Raw genomic sequence first — 27,176 nt, 5'->3', positions numbered from 1 at the left:
TTAACTTCAAGTGTGGTAAATGCATCGAGCTGTTGCTTACAATGTTGTGCATTTTAAGGATATTGCAAGTTACCTCATAATTCATCACCTTATAAAGGAACTTTGCCTTTGACGTTGTTCCGCTGCATGGTCATAGAACTCCTCAGTGACTTGTAATATCTTTATAATATCTGGCAGGAGGTACTTTATCCCAATCCTAATGCATTCATATCTGTGTCTCATTCTTGTCATATCTTGCAATATGGTCCTATCCGTGTCACAATACAGCCGGATAGTTCTGTCATATCGGTTTCACACTGTAGTTGTATCTGTCTCACAGTATAACTGTCTCAGAAAAAATATTGAATTATTTTAGCATAGGAATAGAATGTTTGTCTCACATTCAGTCACTTTGATCTTAAAATTCAGCAGTTTTCATCTTCCTGTGAAGTAATGTGTATCTACCAATATGGTGATAACAGACAAAAAACCTATAGTTTAGTCTAATATGATATTTTAATGCGTAATTACTTTAGTTCCTAGGCTACAATGTGGATTACGAATTCTTAGTTTCTCATTAATAATGTTACTGCAATTATTTATTTTATGTAAGTTTTTGCAATGCGCTTCATGCCGTAAGTCAGAGGGTAGGAGCAAAACCAAGCATAAGTAAGAGCACATACCTTATAACATTTCTTTACTTCTTTCCTAATAGCCAGACACACCAAAGCCTACAGAGAGTGCTGTGCAAGAGCTGAAGGGAATAATGGTAAGAGCGAATACTATAGTATTTAAGTTTTCATGGCAAGAACAAAGTCTGTAAGATTATAGTCTCGTTAATGATTGGTATATTCAGAACAAGAACAGTTTCCCAGTCGATTCTTGGCATGAAATTCAGGCCCAGAAACATGAAAATCGAGTCTCTCCAGAGATGGACCTGACATCCCCAGCTAGCATTTCCTTTTCTAGGTCAGAGACATTTGCCCACTTTAACTCAACGAAACGTCTGCTGTCCCATCATTCTTAGCTGTATCAACACAAATGTTTCCTTTTATCCTTCATGGTGAGATTGTGATGCAGGTTGCTCACCATATGCAGGAAATGGAGGGTCTGTGGCTCTCGACCACATGCATTTGGAATTTAGGATGGGTGAGACTTAGTTTCGATGCTCTCCATAGGTCGCCTGTCAGTGTTTCTTAACCTGTGTTCCGGGGACCCATAGGGGTCTGCAAAGCCTGCTCAGGGGTCCGGGGCTGATCAGACCGTTAACTAATATTAACCGATTAATAAAGTTTATGTAAATAAAGAAGCAAAATTGAACATTGAACATTTTTAAACATTGTGTAAATGTGGAGGAATTTGAAATTGGATGCTAAAAATTTACTTGGTATCCTGAGATTTATAGGAGCATTAAAGTGCATCAAACAGAACATAATATGTACGAAGAGTGGCCTATCTTGAATTTAGAAAAGCTCCAACCATCCCATTGAAATAAAAATGTTCATTGTTTGTGAATTAAATGTCCTAACTGCAGAACGCATACCGTTTATTTATTTCGTGTACTCGAGAAAAATTGCCTTATAATTCACTTTCAAAAACTCCTCTTTGCTACAAATGGATCTTTTTCATACACATCAATAAAGCTGTTCCACATATTATCAACATTACATTTCGCTCTGGTTTGAGATTTCCAGAATCCCCACATCCTTTTCTGAACTGGGTTTCCCTGCATAAAATACTGATTCAAGGCTTGCATGGTTCCGAGAAAACAATGGATGTACAGAATAGTTTAGTGTTGGTCAGGATTTGATGTGATGGGAAAAGTGCTGTGTAGGACTTCTGCATTCACAGTCATTCAGATTGGTGTTTCTGGTGCCATTGCATGTTAGAACCCTGAAAGCATCTAAGTAAAAAGTTTCTAAATTCCTTCCTGTCCTTTAACCTTGAATACAAAGTGACAGAAACCAACCTACTCGTAGAGAGGCCTTCGCTCTTCTACCTACAACTGCCAGTGCACAAGCCACTGTTACCTACTTATGTTACGGGAATTCTGAACGACGGACGTTAGCAAGTACCTCCCAGGCCAGCATGCATATTATAACCCCTTCAGGTTAAATATATACATTGTCTTAATCACACCATGAAAGTTTGATTCAAATCTAGTAGCATATGTGTCCCAATGTTCAACCGATTTAAACGTTAATGCACTCTCTGCATGGCCCACCCAAATATATATCTTCTAGGGATATAAACCTTAAGAAACTTGTGGAAATGCAGAATGGCGCCTAGATGTTTCACCCAGCATGTAAGGGTCTCATCATATTTGACCATCTTTACCGTGCTTGTGTTTGTATCACAGATAACTCGCTCCTTGCTATAGTTTTTTGTGTACCAGCGATGACACTCTACAGAGACTTTTAAATATTAGGACTTAAATCTACTCACAGGGGTATTGCCTAAAATATGAATGTCACCCTCCTTACAAGTGTTGTATCCAAAGAATTGTGCATCTCTTTACTGCCACGATCTCAGCATGCACGTCCCCTACAAATCCCTAACAGTTCATTATGTTCTTTTGCGGCTACTCTTGGTTTTCTCAAGGTCTTTCTTTGCTTTTCACAGTGTGTTTAGCTCCCGATAGGCTACTGTGTGGTAAAAATAATCTCATTTGATTCTTTTTGTACATCAATTTCCATGGGAATCCTAGGTGTCCCAGTGCCTTAGGTCTATTTCTCATGGGACATCTCGCCATGCGGCTAGTCTTGCAATCAAGTTTCCTTAATAAGTCAATGCATCCCCAAGTATTCTGAGTTCACCACTCCACTACGACATACCTGAAAGCCCAAACAAGGCTTTGCAATACCTGCATCTGTGTAGGTTTTCCACATCAGGCGTTCTCAGTGATGACATAGAAATGGCATGATCACTCTTTAATATTTGTAGTCCGCTTTATTCCGGTACAGAACTTGCATTAACCACGAATAATAACACACCCTCTTTCAGTTGACAAATTTCCTGTCGTCATGGTGTTATTCTGCAGGTGGCCTCTCAACTCCCGGTTTTAAACAAAAACTCAAGCTACACGGAGACATCATGAATGGAGGCTTACTGCACAACCAGTTGATTAATTCCATTTCATTACTAAAGTATGCCAGTTTCTGTCCTTGGGTTGGTGCCTGCAATAGGAAATTGCATCATTGTTTTTTTCCAGCAGAGAAAGCGCACATGAAAGGTCCTCTTTGCTGCGGCGCCGTTTGGGTCCCAGCCCTTATCTTTAGTCGGACCAAACCCCCATCCCCCCACTCCCAGCACCTATGATCAGAACTGGAGTGGCTGTGAGCCAGCAGTGATGAAGGTAGTGATGAAGCCTGTCAAGACTCCAGATAGCTCCCTTTGAATTAAGCAATAACATTGCGCTATATAAAACGTTATAAATAAATAAGTAGTGTTCACTCCTTTTCAAGTCAATGCTTACAACTTCAAAGCAGCAGCAGTAAAGGTAGTTTTACCTCTTAACCCGCAAAAACTAGGGACGCTACTGATAATTTAGTGCCACTGATTTGGCTTGTAGCCAGAATCCCTTTAGCAGTTTGGGGTATATGCAAATGTTTGTAGGGCACCACTAAAATTGCCCCAATAGTGATGGGTCTTCATAGTATTCACCACTTTAGATATCGTTGGGCATTCTGGCACCACATCGGGTTTCTGCCACAAAAATTGTCTCATGACTCAGTATTTTCCTACCAGAAATCTTGGGAGAAATTAACGCAATATGGCTGCCAAGTCGAGAGCTTCACCTGTAGTGCTTAGAGGTACTGAGCAGTGTATTTTTTTTAGGTAAATAGTTATCTCAACTCTTACGGTTAACCATTTTAAGTTAATGCTGATAATGTAGATACTATGTTTTTTCAGGTGAATTATGGTATGATTTGCAACCAAAACTGATGTTTCTATTTCATTGACCTCTATGCTTGCAAGTTACCAATTGATTATTTTATCTAGACGCTTAGGGCAGGGCCTCATTTAATCGGCACTAAATTGAGAATTTTACAGTTTCCATTCTGAGCTTTCCTTCTGAACTAAATTTTCCCTACGAATGTACTCATCGTATGCTGGCAGGGACCAGTCCTATCTTCAGATGGTGTTGGACTTTCTGCATAGGCTCCAGCTCATTACAGTGCATCACATCTTATGGTGTCCCCAATGTTTTAGGTGCCAGCACGCTACAGCAGTTAAAGTCTGTAGGCGTGCACCAGATAGGACTTCTCCCTCTGCTTTGGGATACGTGCAAAAGGCCAGTCAGGGTGTACCTTCACGAAATCCATTTTCACTTAACTCAATGGTGCAGCCAATGCACACTGTCGTGCATACATTATACCACATCATTTTCCTGTGGCACCTGCTGGTGCCAGAGTTGTGCTAGCTCGGTAGTAAAAAGCCGCCATGCAAGCACGTACGTGCAGAGCCTTCTGACTCGGTCAACAAATCAGGTCGCACTTACTAATGGCGAAGTTGATATTAACCAAGTACATTCAACGAGAGAGGAGTTAATTGATAACGCAGCGCCTATGCGCCTCAATTCAGCGGAGTAAAGACCGACCCCTTCCATCTTGGTCTGGTTTCAGATGTCCTTCCTTCCGGTTCCAGCGCTCTTAGTGATTTTCCCATTGAACCAGGCTTTTTTCTGAACCTTGACAATCGCACGTGCCAGTTCTGTTATCTGGGAAATTACTCGACACCTTTTCTGGCCTAGGTCACCTGTCAATGTTTCTTAACCTTCTTATGAGGCAGCATCTGCATTTCATCAATACGAGGCAACTCCATTATCCATTCTTTAAAGAAGGCTGGGGCTTAGCAGTTGGGCATCTCGCTGCCTGTGTCCTTATAAGAAATGAGGTGATCCTGTCGTTTGCAGGCAGGTGCCCTTTTACCTGTCGTGTCTGACCTGTCCACCCTCCGCAAAACTTCCGTCATTTTGCCCCAGAAGACTCCTAGGTTCAGGTAATCACCAATCATGTTTTACCTTGTGCCTGATGAAGTCTGGAATATTTAACCATAAGAACTGGCCCCCGGGAACCAGCTTCTCTTCATTGCCATCGTATAACTTCATCTGAATGCTGAGACTCAGGAAACATTATTAACTTTCCTAAGCATATCACACACAACGTAGTAAAAGACCTATGTGATGTCTTATGAACTCTATCTCTCCGTCTGTTTATGCCTTGAGGGCATGACCCTGTCAGTGCAACCACAAACCCTTGTCCCTAGCAGGCAGCTCTTGAAGCCCCTAGAAGCATTTGTGTGTAGCATGCGCTTTACAAAACCTGTATGAATCTGAAAACCTATCAGAAATTCTTGCTATGCATAAAGTCTGACCCTTAAATTATACTTGCATCCTGACTTTTGAGTGAGTACCTGAACTTTACTCTGCCAATCCTTTTTTTTTTTTTTTTTTTTTTTTTTATGCTATTCCCTGGTGGAAATGTTTTCCGCTTGGTTATATTATTGGCTTATGAACCTGTAGGCAAGTACTGAACTGTTGACTCTGGTTGTTTCTTGGAACTGCTGTTATAGGTTGTTATGTTTTTGAATTTTATAACGCACACAGCTACTCCTAGGAGTGTCCCGGCGTGAGCTTGGGAGGTGCTGGTGGAGGGTGTGATTAAAACAGAAAAGTTTTGAGCTGTTTCTTAAACTGCTCCAGATCCTGGATGCTACGCAGAGAAAAGGGCAAAGAATTCCAGGCTGTAGCTGCCCTAACGGCCAGGGACCTGCCCCCCATTCTTTATAGGTGCACACGAGGTATCTGTGCAAGCAGCTGAGATGCCGACCTGCAGTGTCTGGCAGGTGTGTAAAAAGCAAGGCACTTCCTGAGATATGCAGAGCACGATGCGCTATGACCAGGGCCTTGAACTTAACACGCTTCGTGACAGGTAGCGAGTGCAGCATTCGAAAATGTTGCTGGACGCTCTTTCTAATGGGAATGTTGAACACAAGCCTAGCTGCAGTATTCTGGACCACCTGCAGTTTTCTGAGCGTGTAATAAGGAAGGCTCATATATGATTCGTTGGCATAGTCAACGCTAGAAAGGATCAGTGCACGGGTCACTGTTTCTGTCGCTGTCCTTGGAAGCAGTGGAAGGAATTTATTAAGGGACTTTAATACCCCGAAGCAGCTCCCAGGCAATTTTTTGATTTGGGTCGAGAAGGATAACCGCTCTTCGAACCAAACACCGTTTTTTTGCAACCAGTAGAACCGTTTTTTTGCAACCAGTAGTGAAGAAAATTCCATCCTACCTCCAGGACACCAGAGATGTCCTTCCCTTGATCAACGATGTGGACGGCAGCGAGGATGTCGACATCCTGCTGACATTGGATGTGGAAGCCTTATATACGAACATCCCTCAACAGGCAACCTTAGAGGCAGTTCAGTCCACTTTGAGGTCGGAAGAATGGTCATCTCCTACCCCGATCTCTTTCGTTATGGCATTGGCCAACATAGCCCTAACGGAGAATTTCTTCAAATGAGTCACAGCTATACCACCAGATCCGTGGAACATCAATGGGATCAACCTTCGCACCGAGCTTGGCATGCATATACATGGCCACTTTCGAGAAATACTTCATCTATTCATCTGATCACAACCCATTCCTCGAAAACCTCACCTTATGGCGACGTTATATTGACGATAGTTTGATCTTTTGGAAAGGTGACCGGACTAGTTGTGATGCCTTCTGTACATGGATTAATCTCCAGGACCCATTCCTAAAATTCACGGGTACCATTTCTGAACACTCTTTACCCTTCTTGGATCTGACAATCCTGTTGGGACCTACAGAAATCACTACAACCCTCTACAAAAAAGAGACCCACAGAAACAGCCTCCTGCTCTATAATAGCCACTGGGGGATTTTGAACTCGGCGGGTTTGGACATCCCCGCCCTCGTTTTGCCTTCAAAAGAACAACTAATCTTAAAGACACACTGATTCACACCCGACCAAAGAAGACAAGTACCCGTCCTCAGAACACTCTTTGGGAGCTGCCCCCAGTTGTGGGGCATTTCTGGTGTGGCAACTGTGTCGTCTGTCCCCAGTCTACCCAAGGAAAATCTGTCATTCTATCTAAATAAACACACGAATTGTAATAGTAGCAAGTGCATTTATATACTGACCTGCCCTTGCGGGTTAAAGTACATTGGAATGACGATGCGTACTGTCAAAGTGCGCATTATGGAACACAACAGCAACATCCGCTGTACCAAGACACATACACGCTTGTATGAACATTTCAAACAACAAGGCCACACTGCTGAAAGCATACAATGGGTTGTTTTGGAATGGCACCCTTCAATCAGTCAACAAGCTCTATACAGAATCGAACAGAGATGGGTGCATCGTTTACAAACAGACACCCAGGGACTGAATGACTCTGTCCCCTGGAATATGCTAGCCAGATAACTCAAGCTATTGTGGCCTAACTAAGTTTAATGCAGATCATAGCACTACCCTATGAACCTAGTTTACATGACAAGGTCTTTCTTCTTTGGCAGTCCCCTATAACACCACCCCGTTCCAAGATGGCGCCCTTGTGGTACACGAATATACGTAGTCCCACCCTCTGTCTTGCCGTTTCTAGACACATTGGGCCTCTATTTGGTTTTGTCGCTTAGCAACACGACCGGGGGCACACTTAACCCCAATACATTTCTTTTGTTAACAAGCCCCTTTTTACTAACATAATGGCCGATGCGGTCTATATATCCATGACATCCATAATAAATGGGTATAAGGATGGACCGACTGTATAACCATAGCACAATGTGTCCACGATCCGAGTAGATGGTACAATCTCCTTACTAAATCCTTCTCCATAGCACTTATCCCTTTCCAACATGGCGCGCCATTACGGCGCGAGGGCATACAGACGTCATTACTCTTGTCCCTCCCATACGTATCACCGAGCCTGGTTGGCCGCGTCGCCCAGCAACGACCCCTGGGAGACGCCCACAAACAACGGCCTCGAGGGTCCGTATTTAACAGCGGCAAACATCGCAGAGCGCTGCCAGCTGTTCTGCGTGCCCAGTCACGCCAAAGTGTGGGGGTAGGTGCCTAGAGGCAACGGCCTCGTGCTGACCAGGTAAGGTGGTGTGGTGTGATATACTAAGACGTGTACCGGCCTTCGGACCCTCTAGCGAGGTCGTCTGGGTCTTGTGCTCCGGCCACTCAGGGGTACCTGGAGACTGCCCTTACCCGGGTGTGTGGTGCAGGTGCGACCCGCGTGGTGCCTTCGGGTCACTGGCCACCGCGGGGCCACATTGGGATCATTGTGATCATTTTGCCACTTTGCCTACGACAATTGGAGGACCACCATCAGTGGGATGAACCGTAATACATTCCAAGGGGTACACTGTGGTAAGGTTTGGGGCCCGACTGGTACCCGCGGCGTTTCTGCTTGCGCCGCTGCCTGACCCGAGTGGTATGTCTAACGGGCACCGACGGGTGGCGGGGCGAGACCACAGACGGGTTGTTGGTCGGTTCCTTTCCGCCCTCTCTCCCCCGTGTCGGGGCAAGTTAACCCTGCCCTCTTCTCCTCTTCCCCCATTTTTACAGGTATTTACCTAGAAGCACAGGTCCCACCAGAACAGTCTGTGGAGACCTCTACCAGGGACTGAGGGTAAGATCCCAACCTTTCACATTACACATCGGGATCCCCCTTTTTCCTTACTCCCTGTTCTTCGGGCGCACGTGGCCCCTCATTTCTTGCATCACTAACTAATTGAACCTGACATACGAACCATTAGCAGGATATTGGTTAGTCACATAATGTGGATACACTTGTTTTTATATAAGCATGAAAAGATGTCTGGCATCTTTCGTCTCTCTCACGGTTCATTCACTTGACCCCACTGGGCGACAATCCACGCTTGGGTTAAGGGTCTTTTCTTTATATACAACATTGATCTGCATAGCACAGTATTTATGCGTCTGTGGAGAATATTTACTTGTTTATTTTCCTTTTAGGGCTGATTTCCACGCAGGATACCTGCCTGCCTTGGTTACTGACCCCTCAGGTTGTATATTACACACTTCTTAGCCCGCATCGGGTATACCATGAGTTTATGAGCACAATTAGGTCCTGAAGAATTGCCGATAGGGCATGAAACATGTTGACCAGACTATAGGCGAGGGTCGAACGAGGCCAAACTACATTGTTTTTGAGTCCCGGTACCCCACCCTTCACTATTTTAACAAGGCAGTTAGCTACATGAATAAAGTTGTCTAAGTGGACTATACTAACCTTTTTTAAAACACTCCTTCACGCTCACTACTTCACCCCTTAGGCCCCTCACACGCACTCAACCAACGGCCAGGAACAAAAGAACTCCACAAAAGTGTAGCAAATTGTGCTACCCGTCAGGCATTGCAGCGCCGGCTTGACGTTGGAGCAGGAAGCCGATGATGAGACAAGACAACCATCTGGCAGGATGACATCAGTCATCAAGCTAATTAGTTGTGTGAGGCATCCTAAGTTCCGACCAGGGATCCCCTTGATCCCCTGACGATTTTTCACACATCCATTCAGAGAGAGAGAGACTACTCAGCCATACAAACATTATTCCTTGGGGAACTTTGTACATCACTTGGTTACGGGTTTATAGGACACGTACACTGGACCCCCATAAATATTGTCCTTTTTAGGTCCCTCTTTGTTGTTTACTTCATCAGGGAAATGGAGTCAAAGAGAAAGCCGGCACTCTCCTGCCAGTTGTCCAAATCGCTGTTACTTCACAGTGAACCCAAGGACCCCCCGCGACTCGTGGTCCCTTCAGAGTCGGGAAGACTGGGGAGGAGAAATAAGGCAAAATGCGCTAGAGAAGCGGGGAAACGCTTCAGCGCGAACCTAAATACCTGAAAAGGGCTCCTGCGCCCGTGAACTCCATAGCACAGGCGAAGAAACCAAGGTCCGTGAACTCACGGTTCTGAAAGTTGTAGGAACACAGCTTTTGCTTCCGTAGATGTAAACACGCTCAAACTCCTGAGGGGAATACGGCCCGCTGAGCGTTTGCCAATGAACAGGAAAAACCGGGAAGTTTGTCAAGCCCCATATCTAGGTAGTCGTTTGGCTTTATAGCCTGCACATGACCAGGTGGCTCTTGCTGAGACGTGCGGGTTGCTGCCCCTTGGCATTCTGTAGTAGTTTGGTTTGACCAACGCTCTGTTCTTTGCTGCCTTGTTCCCCCGGAGCTTGCACATGCTCGCGCCACCAGGAGTGGAATGAGCAGACATCCCCGAATCCCATCTTCGCCTGAGGATCGCGACAGAACCCCCTCCCCAAGAACCGTTGTCTATGCGGTCGCACTGGTTTGCCTGGGTATTTGATATGGAACCGTTCCTCCAACTGGGGGCACAGTGCCGCTTAGTCACTGGTTCCCAGGTTTCATCTTACACACCATAACCCTTCCAGTCCACCAAGTACTGCACTCGTCCTCTCACGAGTCTAGAATCCAACAACTCTTGAACCTCGTTCTCCTCCTGCCCATCTATTTCTACGGGTAATGGCTTAGGGGGTAACAACCCAACGTGGAATGTTCTGCGTTATCGTAGGCAAACTCTGCCGTCCAGATCAGAGGGTACCAGTACAAACAACGCAGATATTGTTCGAGCGTTTGGTTTAGTCATTCTGTTTTTCCGTCCGTCTGGTGGTGGTAGCTGGTGGACATCGAGCCTCCACTCCCATGGCGTCACATAACACACTCCAAAACCGGGAGGTGGACTGGGCACCTCTGTCTGTTATGAGTACCCTGGGTAGTCCGTGAGCGCGCACCACATGCTGGAGGAGGTCACCGCAGGCTCAGCCGAGGTAGGCAGTCGTTTCAGGGGGATAAAATTACCCATTTTAGGCAAGTGCTCAACCACCACAAGGACGGTGGTATAGCCTTCACACAGAGGCATTTCCACAATGAAGTTCATTGGTACTGTGTGCCAAGGGAGTGATGGTTTTGTGATCCCCTAGGTGCCCTCCCAACTTTGAGTTGTGAGCCCAAGCTAACACCTGTAGCTGGTGAGCCGTTTGGGGAATGTACAAGGTATTGTGATGGTATAACAGATCGTCTCTTGTGGTTCGGTGTTCGGGGTCTTCCTGTATCCTGGTGTGGCCATCCACGCGGACCAAGGACGTTTTCAGGTCTTCCAGGAAGTCGTGTGACGTGATAAACGCGATGGTTTCATCCTGAAAGGCGTTCTCAGGGAGGTTCTTGGGGCTCATCCGGCTTGATGTCCGTTGGTTCATCCAACCGTGATAATGCGTCAGCCTCACCGTTTTGTGGTCCAGGTCTGTATTTAATGATGAAATCTAAGTCTGAGAAAAACAGAGACCACCGTAACTAGCGTGGAGTGAGGGCCTTAGCGGATTTCCGGAACAATAGATTTCGGTGGTCTGTGTAGATTTCGACGGTGTGCAAAGCTCCTAGGAGGTAGTGCCTCCATTCCTCACATGCTCTTTTAATCGCCAATAGTTTCTTATCTGTGATGGAATAATTGGCCTCACTAGGGTAGATTTTCTTGGAATAGTATGCCACCAGATGGAGCTGTCCTGTGTCTGGATGCCTTTGCGACCAGGTGGCTTTTGCTGAGACGTGCGTGTCGCTGCCCCTTGGCATTCTGGGCCTTGTAGTTTGCTGTGACCAGCGCTCTGTTCTTTGCCGCCTTGTTCTCCCGGAAGTTGTACATGCCCGCGCCACCAGGGGTGGAATGAGTAGACCACCCCGAATCCCATCTCCGCCTGAGGATCGCGACAGTTAGAACTTGGGTTAAATCCAGTTGAAGTTCTTATCCAATCCTGATGTGGCCCAAGCTATCTACAAGCTGAGATTTATTTTAATTTCTCTGCACAAGCAAATTGAACTAAATAAGTACCGCAAACATCAAGGTGAACTACTGGCAGATTAATGTGATCTAGACTGTCACCACTGCCAGAGAAGGTTCCCTAGTGGCAATCCTGTCTTGATATGATCAAGCCAGTGACTCTCAGCACCATATACCTAAAATTTAGACTCAGAATCTTACCTATGAGCTTTCACTCTGAGATTGAAAGGTAAGAAACAGGGTAGTCGTTCGTGTTCATCCGATCGGGGAAGTCATGGGACCACAAAGCATTGTTTTTTCTATGAAAACTGTAGAGCATTAGCCTGATGCTGCAGGACTGACATGGAACCTATATTTTCCCAAGTTGTAGCCTACCTCGCCTCAGCACAGCAATTCACAAGGAATGACTCTTGAGAGAGAAGGAGCTATCAGCAAACACTGGACATCCCCTTTATTCATTAACTATTTATTAATGACCCGAATGTTTGAAAGTGTTTTAAAATCTTACATTTTACAAATTGTATTTGAAAAGTGAACTGATTGTATAGCTTTTAACCAGTAAAAAAGTATGTGGATTTGAAATTAAGTGTGAAGTGCCCATACACATAAGATTAGGAAAAACAGACTTACTTTCTCTTTAAAAATATTGAAATAACATGCATTTATGTGTAAGATTTGAAGCTTGTGTAAAGTGTATAGCATACCTGAGATTTCTGTTAGTTGTATACAATTGTCCAAAAGACTTAATGCCACAACTGGATCTAGTAGAAACCATTTGTAGATCATATGTAATACTCGCCTTCCCTGTACTTGTAGACACATACAGGTAACGGAGTCTATAAGATGTTCCTCCTGTTCCCTCTGTCACTATGCGATTCCTTAACCGAACACTTCTTCGAAAAAGTAAATAACATCTACTCCAAATTTTTCACCCAGACAATTGTTTCGAATCCATCTTCTACAGTGCAAGCACCTGAACACTCGCTAGCACAATTTGTCAATACAACTTCAGATCAGATTTTTAACCTGATGTCCGCAATCAAATCGGGATCAGCTAATGACCCCTACCCGCCGGCTGTACTTATACCCGTTGCTGATCAGGTGGCATCTGTCCTATCAAACATTTTTAATTCCATGTTCGCTTCAGGTATCTATCCTACGTTCTGGAAGAAAACCATTTTGAAACCCTTGCTGAAAAAAACAAATTTGGATCCGGAAGACACTAAAAATTACAGACCCATAGCCAGCCTGCCTATCCCAGCTAAAATCGTTGAGAAGGTGATGAACATTAAACTTTCAAAATTGATTGATGATCATCACCTTCTAGACGACACTCAGTTTGGGTTTCGCAGATGGCATGGAACAGAAACCACGCTTATAAAGGCGTCGGAAGATATCAGAATCATCTTGGACCAGGGTGGAACGGCAGTTCTCATTTTGTTGGACCTCTCAGCTGCCTTTAACACGGTCGATCACAACACCCTGATTGACCGTGTCAATAAACTTGGTGTCCAACTCAAGGCACGAGACTTGCTGTCATCCTTTCTAACCTCACGCACCCAAGCAGTAAATCTGGGCACTTTTCATTTGGCACTACTGGCCCTCCCGTGTGGTGTACCACAAGGTTCATCGCTGAGTTCGACACTTTGTAACATCTATGTGTCGGATTTAGCCGGAATCATTAAAGCATACGGGATGGGCCTTACATCCTATGCCGATGATACACAACTGGCTCTGGCATTAAATAATAATGGTGACAAAGTAGCAGCCGAGTTCCAAGATGGCATGCTGGCCATCAGTAGCTGGATTGCCTTAAGTTGAACTCTTACAAAACAGAGGTCATGATAATCGGCAAGCTATCGCCCGGCTGGTCAGTCCTGGTGGCCTCAATTTCTAATAAAGGAGCTAGCAACCTACACTCCTAACAGGGCTTTACGTTCAGCCACTGCATTCTTGTTGAAGGTTCCCCGTGTTAAAACAGCAACATGGGGCGACAAGCGATTTATTGTCACTACGACCAGACTCTGGAACTTATTTCCGTTACAGATCAGATCTTGTCAGTCTTTGCTTACTTTCAGAAAAATTTCCAAAACCTGGTTGTTTAATCAATAGTGCACTCTGCCCACTATTTACTGCAGACCTTTACAAATCTCAAAAATAAATAAATAAATACTCTTGAAAGTAACCTGCAAATTGTTTTAATATATAAATACGAGTTTCAGTAAGTGCACTCCCTTTGTTAGCAGTAATTAATAAACTAGACCGATCTGAATAAATAAAAATGTTTTTTTTTCTTTTTATGTTGCTCTTATTCAAGGAAACACTGAGTACTTCCAGCAGTGAAAAAAAACTGAAATCCATCAATACTGGTAACAGTGAAACCGAGCTGGAAAGAATTTTACGGCGCAGAAAGGTGACCACGGATAAAAATAGCAGCAGTAAGTTTGCTGGAACTACTTTATAATGTTCTTCTGGGACTTTGAGATGTGAGCTACTATAGAAATGATTGTGCAAAACTCATTTGACACAGTTTTGGTTCTTGTTTTTTAATATTAGCCAAGTAAGTATAACTCTGATTGTGTTGATATGGATTACCAAAAGAATAGTACTGAGTGGTACAAACCTGTCAAGACTTACTACCTGGTTTATTCACTGCGTCATGTTTGCTACATGCCAAACTCTTGCTGAATATGGCGCAGGACACGGCCACGGTGCATGCAGCCAGGTGTTCACAAATGTAATAATTCAGGCAGGGGCAGACAAACACAAAAAGGAAATCACACATTTAAATCGGCATGGGAATGAAGCGAATCCAATGAAGGAAAGCAGAAATGAAGGTGCCAGGCGCTGCTGCACTAAAGACAAGCATTTGCAATGCAACAGGTCTAGTTTTTACGAGCGTTTGAGCTATTGGCATTGTAAATGACAATACCTTTTATTTATGTCTTGTTTTTAAAACCGATAATTAAAAGGCATTGTCATTTACAATGCCAATAGCTTAAAACCCCCAAATGCAAGACCTATTGCATTGCAATGCGTTTCTACTATGAAAATAAAAAGCGCTAGGAGAGCGAGGCCTGCCTGCAAAAGCAGGCAGGACAAAGCTATATTAGAAAAGTATGCTCGGAGGCTGTAATTAAAGCATACAAAGTAACAACACACGTAATAGGGGGTGTCGCCATGGGAGGTTACAAAAAGAGACAAAGCGGTACTAAGGAGGGACTACTAAGCCTATTGACCAATGAACAGCCACATTTTGCAGTGGACAATGACACAAGCCAATGAAAAATATGGATGGAGGGTGTGGGGAGCTTCAGGGCTACCTGAAAACTACATGCCTCGCCGAGCAGCACATGCGCTGCCCAGGCTCGAGCTAAAAACGACAGATGACTAAGTGAAATCGGTGGAAAAGAATTTACGCTGCACAAGAAGGTGGGGAGGTCACAAGAGGAACCACAAATGTGGAATTCTACATTTTATGTTGATACAATGAACTATCTGTTTTGGATTCACCTAAACCCCTGTGAAATAGAATACTGTAAAACAAGAAATACCTTAGGATCCAAGATTGTCTGAAATCAGAATGACTAGAGTAAGGAAGCTGTAATATAAGCGCATTGATACAGTAAAAACTGTAAGATATGTTTTTTAGTCTAGACTTCATCTGGAGTGCAAAATATGTACCACATTTATGTTGAGTGATAGATGTCAGAACACCTTTCAGTGGGCCACGGGGCAAGCAGAAGTTACTGCGCCCACCCGTTGTGGCTGAGTACTTTTACTCCTGATGTCCCGGGGCTCGACCTATTATGGATCCTGCTCAACTGGGCCAAGCACCCTGTAATAATCCAGAGGAAGCTTGGTTTAAAGTAGATTTAATGTTCAGCACAGCATCAGGTCCTAGTACAGCAGTATCCAAGTTACAACTGACAAAGACAGCAGAATGCTGTATGAGGAAAGCTCTGTTCAGGATACAGAACATAAGAAGAAACATAACATGACACATGCAGTTAAAGGGAAAGGGTTACAGATTACATAACGCTTCAGCTATACAGAATATAACGCACCCCTTCTGCACCTGATTCTCAGGTAGTGTCGGACGAGCAGTCAATACTCCTTTGGGTGAGGGGGCACACAGATACAGAACAGTCACCATGACTCCTAACTCAACGTGCAAGTAGCACAAACAATGAATCCATGTCCAGTCAAACACTTGTTTTTTTATATAAATCAAATATTTTAATTCTACACATGCAAAGGTAAACGACATTCAAAAGCAATAAGAGAATCCCCCTGGCTTCTGCTGCTTAACTCCTGGTGAAGGAGTCTTCCACCTCTGAGGGCAGCGCTTTGGGTGCGCCTCCCGGTCCAATAAGATTGCATTCCGTGAGACAGGCATATGTCATGGCGCACACGCATGATCCATGTTCGCCTCTGACAAAAAAATCTGCTTTAGGGATCCAGACAACAGTACAGTTGGGCACTCAGGGCAGGGGTACACGTCTCTTACCATGCAGAAGTCTTATCCATCCCAACAGTAGAGTCTTGTTAATTAGTCTAGAAGTAGAATAAGGTAAGATGTAGAAGAACTAGAGGTAAAGTATGGAGAAATTTACACTTGAAAGTTCAAGAATGTAACTGATACTATCTGTAATATGGGTAATGTATGTGAAATGTAGAAGTAGACCACTCTCTCATAGAACACATCTGGAGATAGAATGGTGTATCAAAGTATACTTATGGGTTACTATAATGTTAAGCTGTGAAACCTAAGAGGGGGAGAATGTTGGTGGATAAAAACATATCAGGCCCCAAAGAATAAGGTGCTAACTGACAACTAAAATAATGTAGAATTTAGGTAGTAATGTATAGTATACAATTGAACACAATAAAGAGGCAAAGGTAGAGGCATTGGTGAAGGACGGAATAGAATTTGCCTATTCTGCTAAAAAATGTTTTAATGAAAATGAAATAGGAGGTACCTGCAAAGTAAAAAATATACTCATCGAAAAAATGGAATAGTGCAAAACAATCTGCAGATATACTGTTGAACATAAACTATCTGAGTTTTTGTTAGAAAGACTTCACAAGGAAGAAATAATGAAAGGAACCTAGTTAATATTTGAGTGTAAAATAATACATTTAAAATATAACGTAATATATTGGACAATATTGAAAAACTTGCAAAAGACAGTGATAATTGTGACGTGCATGTGGAAAACGATATGAAACTACAAATTAGGTATCACCTGATATGGGACAGTGAGTGGCCATTAATCATGAGAATAGCTTAAATTCCGAGAACTGCGATCTGTGACTGGTAATTATCTATCCAGTTATGCCCCCTAGTGTAATATCCTACTGTTTTCCAGGTCCTGCTGGAGATCTGGCTACCTCAGAGTCGAAATCCATGCCCCTGTTGCGATCTGCTTCCAATGCATCCAGGGAACCCTCCTCTCCAAAACCTGTGGAAGCCGAATTCAACAATGGTCCAGAAAATGCTAGGCTAAGCATAAAATCATCCAGCTCAGAAGGAAGTACTGGTCCATCACTGGGAGCACCGTAAGTACAAACATCGCTGATGTGTAATAATGCTTACCAAACTAATCTCCTCGACGATTTACCAGCCTTCTGCTTTTCTGTCTGTTTTTTTCTCTGTATTAAATTTAAATTTTATCTTTGTGGTCTTTTTGAGACGGTAGTCGTTTATGGTTTACACTGTTGCTTGGGTTTTTGTCAAACTCTTGAACACATATTGCTGTAAACCTACATCAACAACATAGCAGGCCTCTAGCACATGTGGACTGCAATCCCTCGAGCCATCATTGTTTTACTTAAAGACTGAATTCACGTGGTGAATGTGATCAAGTCAAAGCATAGCGCCTGGATGCCAATAGAAGCACATTTCTGCAGATGACCAGCAATGACATTTAATTGACCTTTCTGACTGAAGCTCTTGTTTGCATACCTAAAGTTTTTAAAAGTTGTCTCGCTATGCCAAATTACCACTGATGTATTTGCCTACACTTTATTTGTGATAAAATTGAGTTACTTTCCACAGGGAATAAAATGTTGCACAAATACACATTGGCCCCTATTACGAATGACCTAGCCACTTCCATGCTCATGACCAGGTCAACTCGTCATGGGTTTTACCTGCCCTGTGCTTATGACGAGTTGACCTTGTCATGAACAATGGTAAATCTGGGAATCCAGCACCCACCGGGAAAACCCCTTAGCAGCCAAGGTTTTGAGATCCGTGGAAGTGCCCCTGATCTCTTTCACGTACAGATTGCAGCTACTGAAAGCAGCCAAACTCAGTGTGGAAGTCTAGAGTAAATGAGGAATTACCTGGGAAATAAGACTCAGAATTACCGATTCCCAGGTAATTCCTTAATTCTTAGTGGGCGCTCATGGTCCAAATCATAATGGCTCGGTTTTTCCCCCTTCGGGTTTACAGATGCCCCAGTATCATTAATTGTGGGGGCAGGAGGGGGTGGGGGGGGGAGAGGGGTGAAATTCTGGCCTATTTTTGAGTAACTTGTGACGAGGGACCACAGTGTCTTTGCTCTGTATCATGTTGATTAAACATGCACATTTCACCTCGTATTTTTAAATGGGAAGCAGTAATAGTTTTTTCAGTGGAGAGAAGATACATTGTCTGTCTCTGGATGGGAGTATATGCAAAGGTACAGATCTGGGAGCATTAGTCTGTGTGTTCACACAGTTTGATTCTATTGGGAGATTTATGTGTTATCAGATAGATGTGCAGCTCTGTGGAGTGTAGCTGTGAAAACAAGCATGTGCAATGCAATATGTCTCGCATTCACGAGATTTTGAGCTATTGGCATTGTAAATGACAATGTATTTTATTTATGAGTTTAAAAAACCTGCAATAATAAAAGACAGTGTCATTTATAATACTGATAGGTCAAAGTTTCGAAAATGCGAGAACTGTTGAATAGCAAATGCTTGTTTTCCAATGTTCAGGGGGACAGGACTTTATAATATTCGTTGTCGTATTGCTAGATGTGCTGGGTTTGCTTACCTAGGCGTGCCAGGCTCCATCAAGCACTGTGGGCAGTAAATGTGTCAGACATATGATTAATAAACATTTGGCATAGCTATCATACCGTTTCGCTATTTCCTCAATGTCGCACGTCCAGAACACCAGGCACCTGAAGGCACCACGAAGGACCACGAAACCAACGTCACATCAGTTAGCACTCCACAGAATCGACTAGCTATCTAAAGTGACTAAAATACACTGTAATTAGAGCTCTACAATGTAGAGATAAAGTATTATAACACGGTGTAGATGCTGTAAAACAATGTCACATGCAAAAACAACAATTGATGGACAGAATATAGAAAATGTCATACATTCACCCCAGTACAGAGATCTGGGCCTAAATCCATCGTTTCTTTGCACTCCACACCACCCCAGTTCAGACATGGCCATATGCAAATCAGCCTTGACCCTGTGCCTCATGGGAACAGTCAAGCCCGAACTGCCAAGCCATGTCTTTTCTGGACCGGAATCAAGCGTCCTAGGACCGGTTTCTGGCTATCAGCCTTCATCAGCCTGGATAGCTTGACTCCAGTGGTGTGGAGAGCATGGGACTCACGTCTGAGCATATCCATCCCACAGTGAGTCTCACAAAACGATGGATTTAGGCCCAGATCTCTGTACTGGGGTGAATGTATGACATTGTTCTGCATTCTATCCATCAACTGTGGTTTTGTGTAAAACAATGTCACAGCACAAGCCACCAAAAAACAAACCAAATGATCACACGAACCACCTTGGGACTTTCACTGCTGCGAACACACGGCTCATGTGCTGTTAAGGATCTGTAAAACAGATGTGAGCCAATCCCTGGTTTATTTACCTTCTTTTGAACCAATCTGGTGAAAAGTAGTATGATGTCAAATATTATATAGAGATCAAATGGGCAACGGACCAGGTTGGTGGCCATTGACAGGAGCTTTTTTCCAAATAATAGTATACCTAGTAACCACAAGGCTTGGCCCAAACCACACAAACCGAAATGCAGCCACAGAATTCATGTTCAGTTTTACAGATCTTCATCCCGTCCAAACTACTAAAGAAGTATATCTCTTCACTTTAGTTATTGGATTTGATCCCTCCTCCACCGACCCGATTCACAACCAACAACTGAAAGAGCATGGCACAAACCTGCACTTTCATACATATGTCATCACAGAAGTTTGCACAACAGTTCAGCTGAAATCACGCAGATTGTTCTGAGACTCCGTAGTGTTTGCTTCTACAAATAGCTTTATTTTTTTAGCATACATGTTTTTTAAACAAAAATATTTCTATCAGTTAAACAAAAAAATTTAATGAAAAGCAATGCTACGAAATGCTACCTTTCTGGCAGAGGGTGGTCGGAGGGCGTGAGCTGCAACGGGCCTAAAGCAACATTTAAAAAAGTGCTATAAAACAAGAGATGAAGAAACTGAGCGTAAGGAGACCATACTTGACAGGTGCTCCTTGGCTTTGAAGTGATGTATCGCTGTGTGAACGACTTAGGAGGCAGCAAAGAAGAGCAATGGAGGAGGGAACTAATGGTAACTAGCGTGCGAGAATAAAGTGGTTTCATTGAACACAACAGGTCTTGCAAACAGCGCATGCACGCTCACGATCGACCTAAAAAGAAGTGATCAGTGTCTGCATCTAACTTAAACACGTGTGGCTCTAACACCCATCCACATACATGTCGTCTTTTGGGACGAGGATCTGCATGCTCCTTTGTTCTTCCCTGCGTATGTTGGGCAAATCTATGGATTGATGCAGGCATAAACACAAACAGATGGATGTTCATGTGTGTTCTATTGTCACTTGATTTATAAGCACCTTATACAAGAAGGCCTCAAATTGCTGGTTGTCGAAAAGTCAACTTACAAAGGCTCTACCACGGGTAAAGGTTTATAAAGAGGAAAAGAGCAGGGGAGGTCTAACAGAGGTTATAAGCTTATTGAAAGAGTTTCAAGGTTTAGGAAAATACAAGTTGCATAAGAAGGCTATTCCAGGCTTTCCCTGTGTGGACGCAGCCATGATGTCCCCCTTTAGAACTCAGCCTGTTATGGGAACATACATGTGATTTTCTCCAGCACTCACATGGGTGTGCATGGTGAAAAGGAGTCAGTGGCAAGCACAAGGTATCTAGGGGCCAGGTTATAAATGTATTTGTATGCTAAATAGCACAATTTAAAGTATGGGCGATCCTTAACAAATAATGGGTGGAACACTTTCCTACTCTTGAAGACATTCTACCCAAAGAAGGGGCTTACTGCAACATTTAGAATTAGTAGTAGTCTGTGTAATTGATTAGTCTCCATATATGGCATTACAGTAGTCTAGCGCAGAATTAATGGCAGCACTTACTATAATGGCTTAGTGATGCATAGTATAAGTAAGGTATATTGTGCTTCAGGGCCTTTCATTATCTAGCAATATGCCCTGGTTTTTGACTTCAGTAGAGGGTTGGACAAACTCGCCAAGGAAATGAAGTGGAGGATGACTGGAGACATGGCTTTCCACTTTGAGCTCAAAACAGCACTCTCCGTTTTGGCCCTGTGTTTTTGTAAGCAATATGGTGTTCACCCAGGCCAATATTTTACAAACTCCAGGAACCCTGTTTTATTTGAGGCTTTAATTTAGTTTTGAGAGTAATTGTTGTAATATTGCATGCACCACGGATGGAGAGGTTAAATGTATATAAACGAAAAAAGGGGAGATTGGGGATCCTAGCGGCACTTCACAGCCTGTGGTTGTGTGTACGTATAAAGAGGGGCCTCAATTGGCCTGTTGGTGGCATCTAAACACAAAAAATCTAAAGCAGGCAAGGTATGGTTAAAGGAATTTGATATTGTGTTGCCCTAGTCAAGAATTACCTGTTGATTCACAGTATGCTGCCAAAAGGTGCAAAAAGACCAACTGAGACAAGAGGCCCTTATCTACAAATCCACAGTGTCATTCCGGAGAAAAGATAAACCAGAAAAACGGATTGGTTTAACTTGACTTAATAATATTGTAACCACCTCCTGTGAGATGGAACAAGCTGAGAAACTAGATGATCTGGTAAGGAGGAATAATTTGTGGAGATGGATGTGACCTATTCAAAAGGGTCCCCTTTAGTAGTAGTAGAGTGCCCTCGACTTATCAAGATCATAAGTGTAAAAAAAATGTTATGATTGTCATAGAAGGCAGTGGAGCGGCATTTAAGAGTGACGGGTTTGGTGAGTAAGCACAGGCTACTAAGCAAATCAAAGATTTAGGTTTGTTTTTAGCTTTGATAATGGTAGGCCAAATAGCTTGTTTGTGCACCTAGAGTTGCAACTTTCTAGTAACAAATATGCTGAATGTGGATGTTGTCACCTCTGGACGAGTGATTGCTCCATTGCTATTCATCTCTTCAATTTCCCTGTCTTGGTAGTTTTAGCTCAAAATTGTACCAAGGAGCGTTATGTGATTGCACCTCGGATTTACATAAAGAAAGGGATAGCTTTAATTGTTTTTTGAAACTTAGATAGCTTAGAGGCAGCTTCTTAAAGACGATTACAAACTTTATTCTTAACGAATATTTCAGACCTTAGGAAATAGTATGTCTATAATAGATAACTCAAGCTTTGGGGAACATAAGGACGTTTGTGTCTCTAAATAGAATGGTCTGCTAATATTTTGTCCTGGGCGCTGAACTGATTGGGCAAACAAGAAACAATGTGCTCATAATTCAGGTATAGGATTATTGAAAGCTATATTGCGGTGGTCTAAGTATTAATGAGTTAATACCAATGATTTAGAATGAGTTGAATGAGAAATGGTTACTTCAATCCCATGTCCAACATAGCTGACTACTCTGTTTGTAGGACAGATTTGTTCTCTTCATCCACTAGCAGACTTGGATTACCCACGTTTATCTTAGTTTGCATGGTGTACATATGTGTTCATGGTTGGGAACATCTTTTTTGCTTTTCGAAAGCTGTGGGAATTGTATGTGTGCCCCTCTCCCCACTCTGACCCCTTCATTACAGAGCTCGCTGCTACTTGATCGATCTCGCAGAGAACTCTTCAGGGCTCTGTCACTATATGTATTCAGTACTGCTGGACATGGCAATTTATTGCCCAAACGTTTTGCCTTCTGCTGCCTATTTTTCTGACCTTATTGTTGGCTTTAGGACTCTGGGCACTTTACCATTGCTAAACAGTGCTAAAGTGCATATGTTGTCTCCTCTAAAACATGGGTAAGATTGGTTTCTCCATGATTGGCATATTTGATTTACTGATAAGTCCCTAGGACAGTGTACTGCATGTGCCCAGGGCCTGAATATCAAATGCTACTACGAACCTGCAGCACAGATTGTGCCACCCTTATGAGTAGCCCTGCAAACATTTCTCAGGCCTGCCACTGCAGAGACTGCGTGCACAGATTTTAACTGCCATTTCGACCGGGCATGTACCCCTACTTGCAAGGCCCACACCCTCCCTTTTAGTACATGTCCGGCACCCCCTAGCCTCATGGGCAGGGAGCAGTGTATTGATAAGGTAGGGCATGCACATTTGAGTTTTACATATCCTGGTAGAGAAACTGCTAAAGTTGTTTTTCACTACAAAAAGGCCTATCTCTCCCATAGGTTAGCATCGAAGCGGCCTTGATACACTTTACAAGTGTATCCATCAATTGGGAGTCGATAGAAAACTTGCGTTTGGTGTCTCTGTACACACAATTTACAAATACATCTGTTAGAGAAACATTTCTTAATGGGCCGAAATAGCGATCGGTCCGTTAAGAAATGCTAAATGGCTTCGTACATCTGGGCCATTATGTCGGTTTCCTAGCTCTAAGCTTTTGAGTGTCTCTGTATTCTCTTACCACGGTCTGTGCATCTCTATTATGTTGGTGCGCCTTCCACTCTTCGCTTTGTAACTTTGATCTTCAAAACACTTGCTCTTGTGTCTTTTAAATGTTTATTAGTCTCCCTTTGTCTCGCATTCCTCATGTCTAGGTTCGCTGTGACACAAACTCTTCTGGGTCTTGCTCTCACCCCTGTCCCGTTATATTTTGCCTTCACCTTCGCTAGTTTTTTTTTTTCCTGTCTCGCATATGACCCTTTGAGGTTTAAGATGCTCCCCCAGCCAAAACATCTTCATTGCTCTGCACTCATCCCTCTCGCTGAAGTGTGCGCCCTTGACCTTTCCCTCCCTAACTTATTATTTATGTACGTAGTATGTTTGCAACATAGGGAGCACTCCGTTGTAGAGGTGGGCGAGCCACAGAAAACTCAAGTCAGATGCCTTGCTCTGGCTCAGCCCTAGGACCTCTTAGTTCCTCGAGCCCAAAACGACCAAGCTTTCACTGGATGTGATGGGGTTCCATGCCTGTAACTGTCGACCATGTAAGTTTGTAACCTGGGAAATCACTTTCAGATCCGAGCCTCAGCTCCGCATTCTGTGAATCCCGACAAATCTCTACTGTGCTGAAAAAAGAAAAAACACTTGTCTGGCAGTCAATGTGTTTGGAGAGCTCATGTGTCCCATGGCAAGGTTTGCTGGATGTTAAACTGCCCAAAATAAAATGTGCGTTATACCCGTCACACATGGTGTAATCTCAATTTGCAAGCATTATGGACAAAGCATTAACCTTTGAAACCAGAAAGAGATGCCCATCTAGTGGTCGAACTGCAGTGTGAAACCGGAACATCTGGGATCAATCCCAGCTACCCTGCTTGGCAAATTGTGTGATCCAAATGCAAATACTTTTATTCGAAGCTCCTCTTTGTTCACTATTACACATGAGAGGATCCTTAAAAAAGTAGGTTCTGGGTGTGCGCTGTACAAAAACCTCTCCTGTTTGATTTAATAGCCTTGAACGTGGCTCCAGCTGTAATTCGAATCTAGTTCTCTTATAGGTTCACTAATAGCACGCCATCAAGAGCGGGGCAGAATGTTTCTCGGTGCATGTTTATTAACTCTTACTTTTAAGAAATACCTTTCAAATCATGTGATGTACTATGGTTTAAAGCTTCGAGCGCTAAAGAAGTACAATTTTGTGAATTTCAAAGACGCCATGGGATATTCTAACATGATTTACATGGCAGCTATTTTCAAGGTCAGCTCGTGCTCGGCTATTCCTATTCATTTGTCGGCTCGCCCCCGTCGACTCCGTTGTGTAGAAAGCCTAGTTACCGAGCAGGTCCAGGGCAGGAAAATCGGTGTCAGAGCTGAGGCAGAGGTGGTCCACCAATTAGTATTTCTCGGTCACTGCCCGTGGGCTGCCTCGCTAGACGCAGAAAAAAGTCTGAATAGTTTGGTTTTAAGAAGTCAACTGAAATATAAGAGATGTGTTTCTGCTTTTAGTTGTGGTCCTAGGCTTTCAGTGTTGGGGGGCCCTGAACTCTCAGTGAAAATCCCTTGCGGTGTTGCCATTTGGACAGTTGTTGATGCTCAGGTTTCTGGAAGTGGTGCTTTCTCTTGCAGGCCTCCAGGGTCTCCTTTGCTCTAGTAGGACTTGTGCTGATGCCCAGTCTTTGAAAATTTGTTCTTAACGTTACCAGCGGCTGGTGCAGGGCTCTCATTGATGCTTTCGCACGAGCATGTTTCCACAGATGGAGACATCTGGCGGCCTAGGTTTCACGTCGCTGCAGCCTGTTGACGAGCTTTTGTGGAAGGCCCTCGAGTTGCAGTGGCCCAGGCACGCTGTCATCAGTCCCATAGGATGAATGGGTTGCAGAAACAGTAGGATTTATCATATTCAGGATAAATGCATGCTAATGCCCCACACGACCGGATTGATTTGTTGTGCACAAGTAAGCTTTGTTACTAATAAAGGATTCCCATGTGCCAGAGTTTTTGAGAGCCAGTTGACTTGAACTGTAATGGTGCCTCACTATTAATGTCGCTCCACAGACAATTTAAAACTCACCTTTTCAAAGTGTCTCTCATATAAGTAGCTCTCAAAAATTAAGACCCTTCTGTTATACATTTTGGTTTGTCTCCATGCTCAGCAGAGGTCCGCCACTTTTCCCGAGTGTTTGTTCTCCCCTTTTCTGCAGTAGTGGCTGCCACAACAGAAATGTGGTGGTAGCGGGGGATGGACGGACGGACGGACGGACGGGTGAGGGACGGGAAAATAATTTTTTTAAACTTACCTTTCGCTGCTGCCTTCGATGCCGACAACGGCCTCAGTGCTCTCCCAGCAGTCTCCGGGAAGTCAGAGCTGCCCATCCAATCCAGACGTTGTTCTCTTTTGAGAGCAGTGCCAGGATTGGTCTCAGCGGCCTGCCCTGCTCTGCCTCTCAGACACTGCCTTGCAGCCTGCGGCTTTCCTCCAACCTGGCTGTGAACACAGTGGGGTTGGAGAAATGAGTCATGTCTGTTTGACCGGCCTAAACTTACATGTGCACTTCTAAGGGCCCACCACCTACCTGTTATCGCCCCGCCCTACATGCATGCCAGAGCCAGTCACAGAAAAATAAAATTACATTGTTTCATTATCATTTTTCTGTGAATGAATGACGAGTGGGGCGGTGCTCCTCCACTATTATGGAGGTGCCACCCCTGCTTTTCTGTTGATATAAGGATTATCTTTATTAACCTTAGTTTACTCTTTTATTATTGTTACATTAATTTTTTATTGTTGTATCTTTAGACTGACTACTTAATCCTGAATCATGCAGCATTTTATAAAGCTCTCAAATAAATGAATAAGTACACCCTTCAATACTAAGATCTTTGGTTTTATCTCATTTCACATACTGGCACTAGCAATGAATCTACAGAGACGCTAGGTAGAGCAATGTACCTCCTGGCACAATTCCGCCTCCGAACGTGACCTTACCAGAGTATATTAGATGCCAGCCAGCACACTGGCATCATTTTTTGTTTTCCAGTGTCTCCTAGCTGCAGTACAGAGCACTCTTGTCTCTCACTGCCAAATTATTTTGCTATAAATAGCAACTGTGTTAAATGTTTCCTCTAAAGGCCTCCGGCTACAAGCCTTCCAGACGGTGCCACGAGATGACGTACCTTTTGGACCCCCATGAAAATTCTATGTGGTATCTGGAGCAGTACATGACACGGTGGCCTGCGACTTTTGCTGCTGCATGTACCCAAAGGTCATCAGGGAGTAGTAGGCCAAGTTATTTTGGTTTAAGCACAGCAGAGACTCCCATTCAACCTACCTCTCCAAAGGAAGTCACCTTTCAGAGAATCTTGTCCTAAGAGATCTTCCTTCTAAAATTACAATAAGCTCCATAAGAGGAGCAAATCAACTTCTTCCCCAAAGTATCATTCTCTGTATTGTTCA

General features: G+C 43.6%; 1 protein-coding gene across 1 annotated transcript in view; it reads left to right on the top strand.

Annotated features, from left to right (window-relative positions):
* Positions 1-27,176, top strand: part of SHTN1 (shootin 1) — a 630,861-nt gene that overhangs the window by 466,698 nt on the left and 136,987 nt on the right. The window contains exons 14-16 of the mRNA XM_086922914.1: positions 695-748; positions 14,162-14,282; positions 17,217-17,406. Of these exons, the coding sequence (XP_086779040.1) occupies positions 695-748; positions 14,162-14,282; positions 17,217-17,406 (365 nt within the window). The remainder of the gene's footprint in view (positions 1-694; positions 749-14,161; positions 14,283-17,216; positions 17,407-27,176) is intronic.

This window comes from Lissotriton vulgaris, chromosome 5, assembly GCF_964263255.1.
Source record: "Lissotriton vulgaris chromosome 5, aLisVul1.2, whole genome shotgun sequence".
Lineage (NCBI taxonomy): Eukaryota > Metazoa > Chordata > Amphibia > Caudata > Salamandridae > Lissotriton > Lissotriton vulgaris.
This window is presented reverse-complemented; position numbering and strand designations above follow the sequence as displayed.